We start from the raw sequence: 16,679 nt of genomic DNA, 5'->3' as shown, positions 1-16,679 counted from the left end.
CAAGGCCATATTTTGAGATTTATTGTTGTTGATATAACATTGGTGTTCTTGTAGTCATTTTTCAGAAGAATATTCTGTTTGTCCAAAATACAATTGGAGACACTCACACTGAACTTGATAAACACCAGGAAGAGATAGGGGACAGGGATTATTTATTTTTGTGGATGGTAACCAAGAGGAGATTTTGTTGATAGGGAAAAAATATAAGAACTAAATTGCATCTTTTCAGGATCTTAGCAATCATCTCAGAGATGCTTGTGATGTATGGGATAGGGCTCGCTCAGCGCTCTCTCAAGGTTCAATTATTGTTGAAGAGCTCAGGAAGAGCAGATAACATGTGCTCTGTTGAGCAAAGATTTGAAGATTCCTTTTTTTTTTTTTTTAGATGGTTGATGTGCTGAATCTTGTTGTATGTAGCTGTAAACATCTGTTGTTTGTGCCATTGTAATATTTGTTGATGTTTTTTCTTGTCTGTTATTGTCTTCCCTTATTGCTCTATCTTTGCTGTATTGTTATTGTGTTATCTTTCTATTGCCTATATATCCTTTCTGGCTACGCCCCTTTGAGATATTTTACTATTGCCCTTTCTCTCGTGTTATCCACTATCTATGTATCGTAATTTACTCTTTCATGCAAAACTTATTCTACCTTCCGTGCTTCCTATTGTATGCCTAAGAGTACTGAAAATTTATTTGTTTAGACTGCGCCACCAGTATCCTTTTTCTCGGCATAAGATTTAGTAATACGTCTGGCAGTTCTCTTTCTCTCTAACATCTTCCAACAGTCATGGTCCACATGCACATATTATCGTCTCTATTACCCTGTTTGTTTCCCGCTTACAGGCCCGAGTTTATTTTGAAATAGTGCGTTGTAAATCAAAGATCAGGTGGCACTCTAGTGACAAGGAATAAGCCCATTTATTTATTTCCTAAGATAAATTACACGAATTTTGCAATAGGGAGATTACTCCTACTTATCCATTAAAGAAAAAAATGTTAAAACTTCCTTAGCAATCTTGCAACATAATAATCATACACTTTCCTGCTCACTGAATTAAAATCCTGGTATATTTACTACAAATTAAATTGCTGTACCACGCTGTTACATAAATGTACTCCAATTATTAACAAGGAAAACAAATTCACTCATAGACACTGCTTATTCTTAGCACCTTATACTTATCAGTCCACTATAAATAGTTCTCCTATATTACGCATAAAATAAAACATATGAAAGGAACAACTCACATAAACTCTGTCATCTTCGTTGCGCGCTTATTCGTGGTTCCGTTCTAGAGTCCTAAACTTTTCTTCTCTCTCAGGTTTTTGGAATACTTCCTATAGGATCTCGTGTCACCGGCGTCTCATCAGAGATGTTGGCAGGGTCTGGAATGCAATTTTCTGGCACTCATGAGCTCAGGCGAGGGGATCCAACATACGGAGTACATGCAATCTTGTCCAGGCAGCGGCACATTCTTTTCTGGTGCTGAGGTTCGCTCCTTGGTCAATAGCTTCCAGCAACTTTCCGCTGCAACGTCATAGATCTAGATAGCTTCCGGTGGATCAGCTTCCTTCACTTCTCTACTTCCTTCCGAACTCTGGTGTGACCTAGCCGAATAGTCGTGTCCTCGATAGTCAACTGCCGATATCCGATCTTCTCATTAATGGCTTTTATCCCTCCTTCTTCGAAGCTTTGCATGAAGGGTTGAGGCCCCCGAATATTTCAGCGCGACTCCTTGATCTACAACTAGCACCGACTATTCCTTTCTTCTCTTAAGTGCACACCTAAATCCGTTTTGTTGGAGAGCGGAACCTTGTCTGATCCGCACCAACCCTTTTAACATTGACCTTGAGGGTGGTCATGTACAGAACTCGGAAACAAAAGTTTCTTATACACTTAATTAGAGCAATAACATAAAGATTTCGGTGGCAAAGCATTATCCTTGTTCTTACCAAATTTAGACATTCTTTGTTTACTCAGTTTGAGCAAGTTAATTCCCATTGGATTATTTACATAGTCTTTTAGCATTCTTTATACAGTGACATACAAAGGTTATTTTTATAACAGTCTTTTGAGACGTGACCTTTGTAAAAGTCGATGCAAGGTGCTCTGAAAATTCCAAGCTGCATTGAATTTTACATAGCCATCTGTGAAGGTAGGTTTATGGTGAACAGATGTAGCAACTATTCCAGAAGGGGTACAAGGAATGAGGATGTACAGGAGGACTAATTTGCCATTCTTTTTCCATGGTGAAGTGTTGATACATGGGTGAAGGTTGTTGGTTTTGGTTAAAAGGGTGGGCAGAGATTTTGACTTGAATTCTAATCTTATTTTATTTTGTGATCACCTGCAAGGTGGCATTTTGATATGTAGTTCAGCTCTATGAATAGGAATTTTTTGTTCTAGTTTCATCTTGTGATTATGTTGATGCACCGATGATTTGCAGTTGAACTGTTTGGATAATAAAAATTATTATTTATTGTTGTGAATGTCTGTCTAATAACTATAACTTGTATATGAAATGCTGTTATGATATGCTATTTGTTAATGGAATTGTTTATTGGAGGTTAATGTTGCATTAAGAAATTAGTTTCTTAACAGAGAAAAATGTGTTCAGAAATTAATCATTAAAAATGTTAGGTAAGTTGTCATCTTCAGGTGTAAATCTAATTTTGGGACTTCTTTCATAGCACCTTCTCCTGGCTGCAGTTTGTTGATGGACCATTAATGAATTTTACTTTTATACTACCACTTTCACTTTCATATTACCATTAATGTTTAGTGGCAATAAGAGGTCCTTTGCTCATAAGAAAGGACTTCTTCCTCAGTTGCATGTACTGAGGTGGTACAGGTCATCTTCATTCTTACCCATTTCCAGTACTAGAAACATGTTCTTCAGGATTTCTGAGAAAACCTGTGACTCCCTTATGAAATGATTATCCCATTCAAAATTTACAGTAATAGCAGCCAAGAAACCCTTCTTATCATACATGTGAAGAAATCAAAGTTCTCACCTACCAGTAGTTGCTTTTTTTTTTTTTTTAATAAAGTAGACAAAGTGAGTCCCTTAAAAGACTGACTCAACTATGGTTACTGCACACTTAAAAGTATGTGGGACCAAAATATTATCTTACTCCTCTTCAGAAACTGCTAAGGTAGAAGGGTTCTAAAATGTTTATTTTTCAAAAGAAAGAAAATGAATGAATATGCAGACAATCTAATTGCAAGGAACCATTGTCATCTCCAGGTACAGATCAAGATTTTGTAACTACTTCTATAGCAGTTTCTCTTAGCACAATTCATTAATGGACATCCTAATAATGAACTGCATCTGCTCTTATGAGGGAACCTCTGTTGAAGTGGACCTGATAATCTACATATGGTTGTACTTAGTTGATACCTGTACTGTCTCAGCAGTAAACTTAGTAATTCCAGTTGTAATGAATCTGCTTCTGAATCTTTCTAAAGAACATTTTAGTGAAGTATACTTGTTTACATTCTATTATATAGTTGATCTGCATGACAGGAGCAGTGTATTCATTATCTGATGGAAGGTTTGAGATGGGTTCAACAACACCAATCTCTTATTCTGCATGATAGGATACTTGTTGGAAGTTTTCCACTTGGTTTATTCCTTTATCCAAGTGTAAGCAAACAAAGTTTGTGCCTGAACTATTTTCAGAACTGGGGCAACTTGTATATTGAACCTAATGACTTCACCTCTGGATCTGGCTCCCACTGACGAGACCTCAATAAAAGTCGAATGGGTAGTGACCCTTCCCATAATGCATAGCATTATACATACCTGTAAGGATATGTGCTTTGCATTATGGGATACTAAGACAAGTGATGTGAAGTCATTAGTTTCGATATATGAGTTACCCCAGTCTTGAAAATAATTCAGGCGAAAAATTTGTATATAATTTCCAAGTATATAATTTCTTGGTATCTTTAATTTATATGATAGGATACTTGATCAGGAGTGGATCTGGTCTGAGTGTAGTTGCAACATTTGATGTCAGCATAGCCCATACTACCAACTTTCTCATAAGAGCCACACTTAATGCACAGTCTTCTCATGTAAAATCTCTTGTGGTGAAAAATAGAAATATTTTACATAGGCCATAAAATACTTATAATTAAGTGTATGTAACCTACTGTAATGTAATAAATGTTTGTAATATAATGTTAGAATAACCGAATGTGTAACCACAAGCAATTATAACTAAAAAGCTCCGACAGGATTAGGCTAGTAAACTGAAGGTCAACAACAGTCTCTAAGGTCACCAGATTATGAGTTTTGCCGCCAAAACCTAACGTAAGTGTGGGTGGGTGATAAGGGCGCTCCAAATAAATCCGGGAAATTTTTTGTAGGGACGGCCAATGATATATAAGGTGGAGATCGAGGGGCGAAAAGGCTCTTATTTTTTGTTCCTGTTGCAAGCCTTTTGAGGAGGGGAAGAGTCGCGTTCCCACGAGCAGTAGTTCTGGAGATCAAGGGGAGTTAGCTGGAAGTGTTGCAAGATATCCTTCCGTGAAATTCTTCGACGAATGTTCCGATTCATGTGCATGCTGATTTGTAGCAGCTGACAAAGTTCCTAACATTGACGGAAAAATGCATCGAAGTTACAAGGAAGGAATTTGCAAGACGACAACCGCCGGATAGTGCCTGATTACAGGCATTGTGCAAGAAAAAGAAAGGGGCCAGCGGAATTCACCCTTAACCCTTTTGGATTCAGGACTGTACAATGATATAGTGAGCTTGTAAGTAGATTGCTTTATATTATTAGTCTAGATTGTGTGTACAGACGATAGGTGTTGATTCTGTTTAACTAATGGCATAATGTGTTGAAGAGGTCAGAAAGCCGAAAGTCAGTTTGAATGTGTATAATAGAATATTGTTGCATCATATCTCTCTGATATTGATATATCGAGGCAATATATTTAACTTTATCCTTTCCTACTTTAGCCGCTATATCAAATTCTATCGCATGTACCGCTTTGTTAAGCCGGTTGCGCCATTGTTATGTGATCTTCATTAATATTAATCTTAACGTTATGTCTCATTTCTCTTATACCTTTTCTTATGTAATTTAACCTTTTAAGAGCCACCAGAAATTACCTGTTCCCTGAATTCCATGAGTTATCCTGGTCACTCAGGCAAAATTTATTTTTTATCTGCACCAGCCTGGGCCTTAAGGTTAGAGATAAACTCAGCCTTTAGGTAATCATAGAATATCAGGTGCCACTAATAATGTTAATTGAATTCTTAGAAGCCTTGGGTTCTCTGGCTTATTTTATTTGCAGTCGTACCTTACTATTTTCAATTGGGGTATCCCCGCACAGACACACGATCACAGGTTCGAAGTTTTATGAGAAGGGTCAGTCATCATGATCAGAAACACATGTAAGTAAGGAACCAAAATATTTATTAAACTCATTATATAATGCCATACAAGTTAAAGTAGTTATCAATTCTAATTTAATCTTCTACCTTTCTCTCACCCTCTCACTCTTAAAACAATTATGCATTGACTTCAAAATGTTAGCAAGTTCAATTACTCAACATATAATACATTCTTAATTACAGCTCAATTGGACATTTAGGCATTTTAGCACATTTATAATCTCTCTCGGATTAATTACGACAGAATCTCTATCTAACTGAAAGTTCTTAAAGTTCATTTTAAAAGCATAGTCATTTACATAAATCTTAGTTCTTCACTCTTTCTTCCATTACAAATTTTAAGATGCATTCTCTTAACACTGTTAGTCAATTCTCAAAAGGGGCTAGAACAAGTGAGGGTACTTATCTATTCTTTATCGGTTTTCTTCCGTCCTCCTTTCTTTGTTTCGATTCTGGTTGTCTCAATCTTATCACCACGTGGGTTGCACGTGCTCACCTGAGTTGGGCGCTATCTCTCTGCTAGGGTTTTACATCGATTGCCCTCTCATTACGGTTGATCTTGCCGAAATCTGCTGCGGCATCATGCCGGAACTTTTCGTGAGTCAGCCCTCAAAAAATGAGAGCTGAACTGCGATGAACTCTTGGAGCACACGAAGAGAAATGCAGGAACAAGAAAAAATGGGGGTGACTTACTTCCGTGTCGCGGGTTTTATATGCTCCCCCTAGAGCACCACCTTTCCAAGTTTGAATTTCTCTTATCGTCTCACCCATTGGTCTCAGGCTGGGTGACTTCACCGATCAACATACGGGACCTTGTTTCCGGGAACGTCATGATGTCTTCTCAGATGTGATGTCCACGGATGCTTACGCTGCTCTTAAAGTATTAGGGCAATCTTTTCACTAATGATTTCTCTCATATCTGCCCCTTTTGCTGACTTACATTCATGCTAGACATGTAGATACATTAATTTAAATTCACATAATTCACAGTTTATCATACAAGATGTTGTTACAAGAAAAAACATAGTTACACTGTGCTAAAAGATAAGTATGCATATATATTTTTTGTTAATTTTTAGATTCTGGAATGGTGACGTCATGTAAAATTTGAAGTCGCCTATTTCAGATCTAAGAATATTGTAATCTTGAATAGTGCTTGTGTTATATAATGCTTAGAACATGTATAGTATAATTTTTCCGTTTATTATTTATAATGAGAGTAAGGTTATGTGTGCAAAAATCCATCCACATGTCTAATAAGTTGAGTGTAAATAATCTCTTTGTCTAATGCTTTAAGTGAGTTGTTTTAATGAATGTGTGGAGAATCAGACACGTGATATGTCCTATTTCCCTTGTATATTAATTGTCTTAGCTAGAATAAACATGTTTGGTTTTGTTAATAGCTTCCCTGATCTTTGTTGGCCAATGCACTGTCTCATAAAAACAAATTGAACCTGTGTGACCTAAGAAAAGTAACAGCCACGACTGAGTAATTCAGTGTTGCTCAAGATAAAATTGATTTAAGGGTTATTATACATGCTTAGCTAAAATATTCTCTTGTATGTAAAGAAAAGATAAAAAAATTCTTTTACACAATCCTTAATGGTGCAGTCGTTAACAAAAATAATTTTTTTTAAGGATTACTTTGGAATTATAGCAACGTAGCTTAAGAATTTGGTCCCAGCCAGTGGCATTTCCTAAGTCTACTGTACTAGCACATGTGAGAGTATACTTGACTGCGTTGAAATTTAATCCTTAAAAATTTATTTTTGTTAATGACTGCTCCATTAAGGATTGTGTAAAAGAATTTTTTATCTTTCCTTTACATACAAGAGAATATTTTAGCTAAGCATGTATAATAATCCTTAAATCAATTTTATCTCAAGCAACTCCGAATTACTCAGTCGTGGCTGTTACTTTACTTAGGTCACACAGGTTCAATTTGTTTTTGAGACAGTACATTGGCCAACAAAGATCAGGTAAGCTATTAACAAAACCAAACACGTTTATTCTAACTAAGACAATTAATATACAAGGGAAATAGGACTTATCATGTTTCTGATTCTACACACATTCATTAAAACAACTCACTTAAAGCATAAGTAGATTACCAAAGGACTAAAGTTAAATAATAGTATTAAAGCTGAAGCACTCACAAAAATAACGATGTAAGAGCAGAAACACTTTTGAGTTAAAAGTAACATAATAATAAACTATAAAATGCAAAATACTAAAATTTACACTCACTCTGGGATACTTAACCATCACTTTGCAGAACCAACGAAAATAAAAATTAAAAATTGGACATTTCCAAAGTAAATAAAAATCGTTTGTTAAGAGTACAGAAAACTCTTTTTCTTTCTTGACCCTACTTAAGTGAGACAAGCTGCAGAAGAAGAAGAGTACAGAAAACTATTATCTTTCATGGATGGGCCAAAAAAGTATAATTAAGGAACATAGCTCTAGAAAGGCCCAGACACATTGAATACATTTTTAGTGCATCTAAATAGCCAGCACCCTAAAATCCACTTTACAATGGAACTAGAAGCCAATGACTGCCTGCCCTTCTTGGACACACTGATCACACGTCCTCCAGAAGGTTCCTTGTCATTTTCGGTTTACAGAAAACCCACACATACAGGGAGATACTTACACAAACAATCACACCATCACCCTTCTCAACAATATGGTATCTTAAAAACACTAACCCATAGAGCTAGAGCAATCTGTTCCAATGACATTGCTCTCACTGCTGAACTTTCTCACCTACGTCAAACCTTCTTAATCAATGGTTTTTTTATCAATGGTAGATGGAGGGGATTTATGCTACCCATAAATCCCCTCCATCTACCACAGAAGAATACAACAAAACCATTACCATCCCATACATTAAAGGCACATCTGAAAAGATATCTAGGGTGCTTAACAAACACCAACTACGCACAGTATTTAAACCTTATATAAAATTAGCAACTCTCATCCATTCACCTAAGGACAAATACACTCCTTTATCACATCCAGGTGTCTATGAAGTGCCCTGTTCTTGCCATCAAGCCTACTACGGACAGACAGGAAGAAATGTGGACATCCGCCTCAGTGAACACAAAAAATATATCCGACATTTTTGCTATGGTAAGTCGGGTCTGGCAGACCATGCTATGCCCCTGCACACAGGATCAATTGGAAAGAAACAAAAGTAATGCACAGAAGCTTCTACAAGTCAGAGAGGTTATTCCTGGAATCAACAGAAGCCTTAAAACATACTCCAAACCTTAACAAGTATGGCTGTATAAATCTACCAAAGATTTGGGAGACAGTCATCCTAAGACCAAATTAATATTTATTACTTTTATTTTTTAATTTATACTTTTCAAACTTTTTAAGACTATCATTTGGACTACTATTTCAAAACTTTGATTTTTTTTTTTTTTAACCTAGATGGCGCCATTTTACTAGCCCCACTGTTACACCGGATTGTGGTTGTCTTGCCTTTGTAACAAACTTTGTGTTGTGTGCTCTGAAGATGCTGGATATAATACCAGCAAAATATTAGCTTTTAAGTTAATAAATAGTTATTTTCTTAACCATCTGTGTTCTTATTATACCGTGAAACCTATTACAACATAGCTCTAGAAACTAGAATTTTTTTCATGCCACTTTCACTAAGCAAGACACAAAAGGACTAAGTGTCCACATTGTCTGCTGTTTGAAAACATTGACAGATTAGTCATATCATAGTAGATTTAAGTCCATGGCCTTAAATCTACAAAGGAAACAAAGTTTGCACCTGAACTATTTTCAGGACTGGGGCAACTCGTATATTGAAGCTAATGACTTCACCACTGAGTCTGGCTTCCACTGATGAGATCTCAATAAAGGTTGAATGGGTAGTGACCCTTTCCATAATGCATAGTATTATACATAGCTATTAGGATATGTACTTTGCATTATGGGATACTAAGGCAAGTGATGTGAAGTCATTAGCTTCAATATATGAGTTGTCCCAGTCCTGAAAATAATTCAGGTGCAAACTTTGTCAAGTAGGCTTTATCCACTTTGCAATCAAGGCTAATCTGAGATTTATTATGTTGAAAGGTTTCTGTAGACTTCATGGAGAATTTCTCTTCAGTTTAATAACCTAGGAAACTGAGGTGTTGATTGAATTAATTGGTAAGTGTATATAATTAAATTTTATTAAGTAAAATGGTTGAGTAATTTATTACACATTCCATTCATTTTGTGCCATTACTAAAATTGATTTTGGTTTCTTTGGGGTCTCAAGGAAATAGAACTGTTTGGATCTTCCCTTCAGCAGTTAAAGGCTGCACAAGGAAAATTTCAAGAGTCAGCAGAATGCATAGAAAAACTTAATCCAGCATCTGAAGGGAAAGAAGTACTAGTACCTCTCACTGGTTCTGTATCCTTCATTAAATGCTAGAATTTGGGAATTACAAATAATATGAAATTCAATTTCAGTGAACTATGAAAGTTTGTGATTGGATAAAGAATACAGTTTAAGCTCTATATATAGAGCAGTACTCTTGCAGAGGCTGCAAGAATGCTCTCTAAATTTTATGATTATAAAAAAATTTGTATATTTGTAAATTTAAAATCATAAATTACATTATATACACTGTTCTCATATGGAAGTGACAGGATTTTCCATCCCACAACATAGTCAAACTAGCCACAGAAAATACACACAGAGAGTAAACTCTGTAGACTGATCCCTATTCTGAAATTAGTTGGGCTTATAAAATCAAGTTACTTGGCTTACCAAGTCATTAGGCATAAAATGGTATGGGGAAAGACATATCATTATAGATATATAATGATATCTATACCATTATATATCATTATATGATATATAATAATAAACGTTTTAACATACAGGGAATGCAGTTTATACAACAAAATTCACAGTGCACTTAATGCTAAATTAATTCGTTAGACATAAACATGTAATTGTCTTCTAAGTCATAATCATGCACATATTTCTCTACTGCATATAAAATTTAACAAAATCTTCTCTCAAAGACTGTAACCTAATTATTGCCTAGCTGCATACATTTCCTTAATAACTGTTCCCTTTCTTACAACTAAGTAAGAAACTCTTGTATAATGCGGATGTTAGGTTCCACAGAAATGCCGCATTATATAAATCTCGTTATGTGAGTTTCCGATCACATAGAAAAAGTAGGGTTGTGTTCTGAAATCTTTTTTTTTTTTTTTTTTTTTTTTTTTTTTTTTTTAATTAATTATATAAACAACAATGACATATCTAACAAAAAATATTTTTTATTTAATTCACATAAGAGAAAACATAAACTATGAAGCAAATACATAGTATAAAATTATGAAAATTACAAATTGTACTTAAACTTCATTGCACATAATGCATAATGTTTTAGGCAAAATAAAATAGTGCATATCTTAATCTTTCATAGCATGAAGATTTGAGGATTGGTTAATAAATACTGGTTTCATCATGTAATCACCTGATGCATTACTACAAAACAGTAGAGTAATTCTATCTTTGGAAACTTTGAATCCAGGAGCTGATCTTTCATTTTTCGAAATATGGGTGCGTTTTTGCACTTTTTTCCAATAATATAACCCAGATTCATCTGCATTGAACCACCTGGTCTGCACTATAAATGTTTATAAACTTTGAGAGTTTTTTGTTTAATAAGATTTCCTTGGATAGGAATTTTCTTTTGAGGTGTAATTTTCTATCGAAATCATTAGAGATTTCTCCATTTTTCCATTAGAGTATCGCATACATGAGCAACGCGCTTTGCACTTATCGTTGACCCAACAATAAACACTTTCTTGGATTTTATGTTCATTTTGTTTGATTGTTCAAATTGTTGATTCATTTAAATTCAAAGTCCCTGCAAAAATTCCTGGTTTTTCTTCATTTCTCAACTGATCCAAGATTTTGAATATTTTTCTTCGAGAGAAATTAATTTTGTTTTCAATGTTGATTTTTCCCTTTCGTTGTAGTTTGTGACCATTACTATAAAAATCATTTTTTACACAAAAAAAGCAAGCATTACGTATTGTATGTAACTCACCAGAAAATAAAGTGCTCAGTTTGAGATGAACACACTTATGATTTTTAATGTACTTTCCGGGGGTGCTTAAGAGTCAAAGCTGTATAACTGAGAGGAGACCTCCACATAGCCTTTAAAGGAATGCGGAGAACCGACCAGGGCTTCTGACCTAATGTCCAAATTGTATTCTTATTGGTTAAACCAAACAAAAAAATGATGGTACAACATGACAAAATTTCATGCCGGCTGGGGCGTCGCCTGGTTAAACAAGGCCCCTGTTGTTTTCGCCAGGGAACCAGGGTGAATAGCGAAAAGTCAGCTACTGGAACAAATCTGAAAACAAACCCCAACTCAACATCACCAGAGTTAAAGATCGGTACTATCAACGTAAGAAGCCTGAATGGCAAAGAAATGGAGCTAGCTGAGGAATTAGATAAGTACCAGATCGACATAATAGGGGTGACTGAAACAAAAAAGACCAAAACTGGTGAGATTTTTTTGAGCAATAAATACAAAATGTTATATTCAGGCAATGACACTCAAGGAAAAGAAGGAGTAGCCATAGTATTCAACACAAAATACGAGGCTAAACTTCTTGAATGGCAGTCAGTCTCAAGTAGAGTAATGTGGGCAAATATGAGAATGGGGAACTGGACAATGAGACTTATTTGTGCCTATGGTCCCATAGAAGGTTCTACTATGGTAGAAGTGGAGGAATTTTTTGAGGCTTTAGAAAAAGCAACTGACACAATGAAAAAGGAAAAGTTGGTCCTTGTTAGGGATCTAAATAGCAGAGTAGGAAATGATTGCGAGACATACATAAATATTTCGGGAAAATTTGGAGAAAAGAGCAAAGCTGCTAATAATGGCAAATATCTGTTGAATTTCTGCTCAGTACATGGACTGGTTATTACTAACACCATGTTCCAACATAAAAATGTGCACAAATTCACATGGAGAGAAGAGGCTAGGAATAAGAAAAGTCTCATTGACTATTTTATTGTTGATAGTGATGTTTTCTCCCTGGTGCAGGACACCAGAGTGTACAGAGGATTTGAAATTGGAAGTGATCACTATTTAGTCTTGAGCAGGATAAAATTGAATTTCATATTGAAAAGAATAACATGTAAGAAAGTTTTAAAGCGAATAAAAGTTGAGCAGCTCTCAGATGTGAACTGTAGACTAAAATACAGAAAGATTATTGAAAAAAAAATGAAAGAGTTTGAGAACAGGAATCAAACCTTGGAGATTCAGTGGCATACTCTGAAGAAAACATTGATTGATTTTGCCAGAGAGGCATGTGGTGAGGTTGAGTGCAAGGATAAAAAAATCAGAACTCCCTGGTGGACACAGGAAGTTTAAAGAGGCAGTGAAGGAAAAGAAGAAAGCATATCAAAAGTTCCTGTCAAATAAGTCAGCTTGTGCACTTAGAGAATATAGAGACAAATGCAAGGATGCTAAACACTGTGTAAAACTAGCTAAACAAAAGTCATGGGAGGACTTTGGCAAGAATATAGAAAATAAATATCAAGAAGGGTGCCAAAATATTCTGGAGGTTGTTGAAGAAGCTTAGGAATGGAGGAAAGAGTGCTGTAAAAGGAGTTAGAGATGATAAAGGTAACATGAAAACAGGAGAAAAAGATATCCTTGAAGTATGGAGTAATTACTTTGAAAAACTGCTAAATGAAACAAGTAGTGATGACAGCACAGTGGCAAAAAACACTGACCAGGCATGCAGTGTGGAATACATATCCATACTTGAAGTAGAAAAAGCCATCAAAGGCTTGAAATGTGGATAGGCAGCAGGAGTAGATGATATTCAACCAGAAATGCTGAAGTATGGTGGTATAAAAGTCTTACAGTGGCTGCACTGCATAGTTCAGAAAGCCTGGACAGAGGGACAAATTCCCGATGATTGGAGTAGAGCTCTCATAGTACCCATATATAAAAAGGGAAATAAAACTGCATGTGAGAATTACAGAGGTATTTCCCTACTGAGTGTTCCTGGCAAGATCTATGCAAGTATACTTGAGAAACGGTTGAGAAGAATTGTGGAAGAAAAGCTTGGTGAAGAACATATGGATTCAGGCCAAATACAGGCTGTCAGGATCAGATCTTCACTTTACGACAAATAGTCGAGAAAGCATGAGAATATAACAAAGATCTGTATTTAAGTTTTGTCGATTTGGAAAAGGCATATGACAAGGTGCCAAGAGAGAAGCTATTCAATACGCTGCAGTTATATCGTGTCAATAGGGCATTATATCAAGCAATACTTAGTCTTTATTTGAGTTGTAAGTCAGCAGTTAGAATTGAAGAAAGTACGGGAAGATTGTTTAATGTTAAATCTGGTGTGAGACAAGGATGTACGTTATCCCCTCTGTTATTCATTATCTATATGGATCACATTATGAAGGAAAGTGGTATTAAACATGATATGAAAATTGGAGATGTTAATGTCACCTCTTTGCTTTATGCAGATGATGTTATACTTCTAAATAAATCCACTCCAAGTCTACAAGATTCTCTAACTAAATTGAATAACTGTTGTAATAGATATGGTATGAAGATCAGCAATAAAAAGAGAATGACAATGAAAATAGGCAGAATCATTGAAAATGTCAACTGTGTTGTGAATGGAGAAACTGTGGAACAAGTAAAACATTTCAGCTACTTAGGCACGATTTTTATTGAAGATGGTAAATTAAATATAGAAGTAGACAACAGAATCAGCAAAGCTGGTATGGTGGGAAGTCAATTGAATAAATTTATATGGAATAAGAGAGAAATTAGTCGGAACACCAAATTAGCTGTATACAAGACAGTGTTCAAACCAGTTTTAACTTATGGATCTGAGAGCTGGGTCAGAAGTAAAACACTTGACCAAAGACTAGAGACTGGAGAATATGAGAGTCCTGAGAAAGATTAGAGGCGTGAACAGATGGCATCAATGGCAATATCATATTAAAAATGAGGATATTAGGAAAGAACTTGGCATTGTCAGCATCCAGGAATGCGTTAGCAGAGCTAATCACAGGTGGTATGGTCACTTAAATAGAATGGGAGAGAAAAGATTAGCAAAATAAGTGTTGTTCTCTGCCAGGTTGGCAGGAAAACGACCCAGAGGAAGACCAAGATATAGGTGGATTGATACGGTACAAAGTGCCTTAGACGATAGAAATATAAGATCTGATAATGTTGGAGTCTTGACAAGTAACAGACTGATTTGGAGGAAAATTATAGATAGGAAGTTAGTAATGATGTAATTTTTTCATGTAGTACTATCATATCCTGTACACCCCTTGAGGGTACATGGCAGGAATTTGATGATGATGATTTCCTGGCAGAAATGAGGACAATTTTCAACAATAAACGTTTTATATGGTAAACACTTGAGGTACATGCGTGCTAAAGGGTATTTCCCCTAATATAAATTCGCTACTTATAATTACATGCAGGATACAGGCAGACACAAATTTAACGAAGATAAAATTTGATTTTTAAGTTGCGCAGTGAAAAACATATGAAAAGATAGAGGTTAGTACAATTTGTAAACAGTGTTTTTATCAGAACCGTGTTGTACCATGTTCAACAAGGGTTTCATTTTAGACCGCGTTGTATAACTACTGCATTATATGAGGGTTACCTGTAAATTCATTATCTAAACAAACAAGTTAACATATAATCTTCTCACAAAGATTGTGACTTAGTTACGGCCTGCTTATATGCAATTTCTTGTATGCACCTGTACAATTCAGTGTTATGCTTTCTTAATAATTACAGAACAGTTCTTACTTACATTTCCTTGAATATAGAATCCAAATAAATTAAAACAACCTCCATCAAGATCGTAGCCTCTTCTTCCTGGTTGATTTTTGCTGCTTGGACTAGACTGGCGGTCTCTTATAGAAATTTTCTCCATCGAAAACTGGACATGGAACTTGTCTAGTCTGCGAGATATGTGGTAACTGAGCTCTAGTAGTGTGTCGATCTGTCACTGGAACTTCATTGGAAAACTTACTGACCAGATGATGCTGGGTACCCTACCTGGAAACTCAAACTTGAGAGCCATCGATTCTTATCCGCTCTACCAAAGACCAACCACTTCCCCTAGACCTACCTGGTGTATACCAGGTCCCTTGCAGCTGCAAATTGTCCTACTTTGGCCAAACAGGCAGAACAACAAATATCAGGATTTCAGAACACAAAGACTACATCCGGTTTCACCAGTACAGCTGCTCTGGGCTGGCAGACCATGCCTTAGATACCCACCATAAAATTCGTTGGAAGAAAACAAAAATAATTCATCGCAGCAAGTTTAAATACGAAAGCTTATTCAAAGAATCTTCAGCAGCTCTAAAAAACATTCCTAACCTCAACAAATTTGGGTGCATGAAACTACCCCAAATTTGGGAGACTTACATTATGAGAACTTCAGCCCAACTGCCAAGACTACCAAATTAGCCTGCCAGAGGACACCATTAGGACTTTAGGAACAATATTAGTTTCTTGCTTTCTTCCTCATTTGCTTTGTGTTAGTGCCTGCGTGCACATACCATATCTTTATGTTCCTGAAGATGGCAATGTGACGTTGCCGAAATATAGAAGTTATTCATTAAAGTTACCTTTAATTAATATACTTTATATGCATTGTTAATTCCGTAAACTAATCACCAGTTTTGATATACATATTATTATTATTTTTTTCTGAAAAGTTGGTTCTAAAATCTAGGTGTTGTCCGAGCATATAACATGCTTGTAAATATGAATTTGATTTAAGGTGTGTGCTACGTTTCTGGCCACAATATTTGATTCTTAATTTTGTCCAAGATGTATGTTCCTGGTTATCTTGTTGAAGTAGACAAGGTGATGATTGATATTGGAACTGGTTATTATGTTGAAAAGGTAAGCAAAAGAAATATTTCCTTACAAAAACTAAAATTTATTCACGTTTAGTCATATTTATATGTTACTCAGTATGTCACTAGACTTCATAATTTTATTTATTTATTTTTATGGATATAGATCCTATCCATGCTTAAGGATCAAAGCTGGATAACTGGGTAGAGACCTGCACATAGCTTTTAAAGGAATGTAGGAAACCTACCAGAGCTTCTGCCCTAATATCCTCACTTTTTTTTTTTGTATCCTCTGTTAGGTATCTACCTCAATACTGAGTGAGTGAGGATGGGCTGGCAATTTAGGATTTAGCCAAC

The 16,679-nt window shown here is 35.7% G+C and overlaps 1 protein-coding gene across 1 annotated transcript in view; it reads left to right on the top strand.

Annotated features, from left to right (window-relative positions):
* Pfdn5 (prefoldin 5) overlaps positions 1 to 16,679 on the top strand; it is a 75,934-nt gene that overhangs the window by 11,631 nt on the left and 47,624 nt on the right. The window contains exons 2-3 of the mRNA XM_090400513.1: positions 9,690 to 9,824; positions 16,294 to 16,368. Coding sequence (XP_090256639.1) covers positions 9,690 to 9,824; positions 16,294 to 16,368 — 210 coding nt within the window. The remainder of the gene's footprint in view (positions 1 to 9,689; positions 9,825 to 16,293; positions 16,369 to 16,679) is intronic.

Source organism: Typopeltis vanoorti, chromosome 11, assembly GCF_054136105.1.
Source record: "Typopeltis vanoorti isolate ZY-2024b chromosome 11, IOZ_Tvanoo_1.0, whole genome shotgun sequence".
NCBI lineage: Eukaryota > Metazoa > Arthropoda > Arachnida > Uropygi > Thelyphonidae > Typopeltis > Typopeltis vanoorti.
This window is presented reverse-complemented; position numbering and strand designations above follow the sequence as displayed.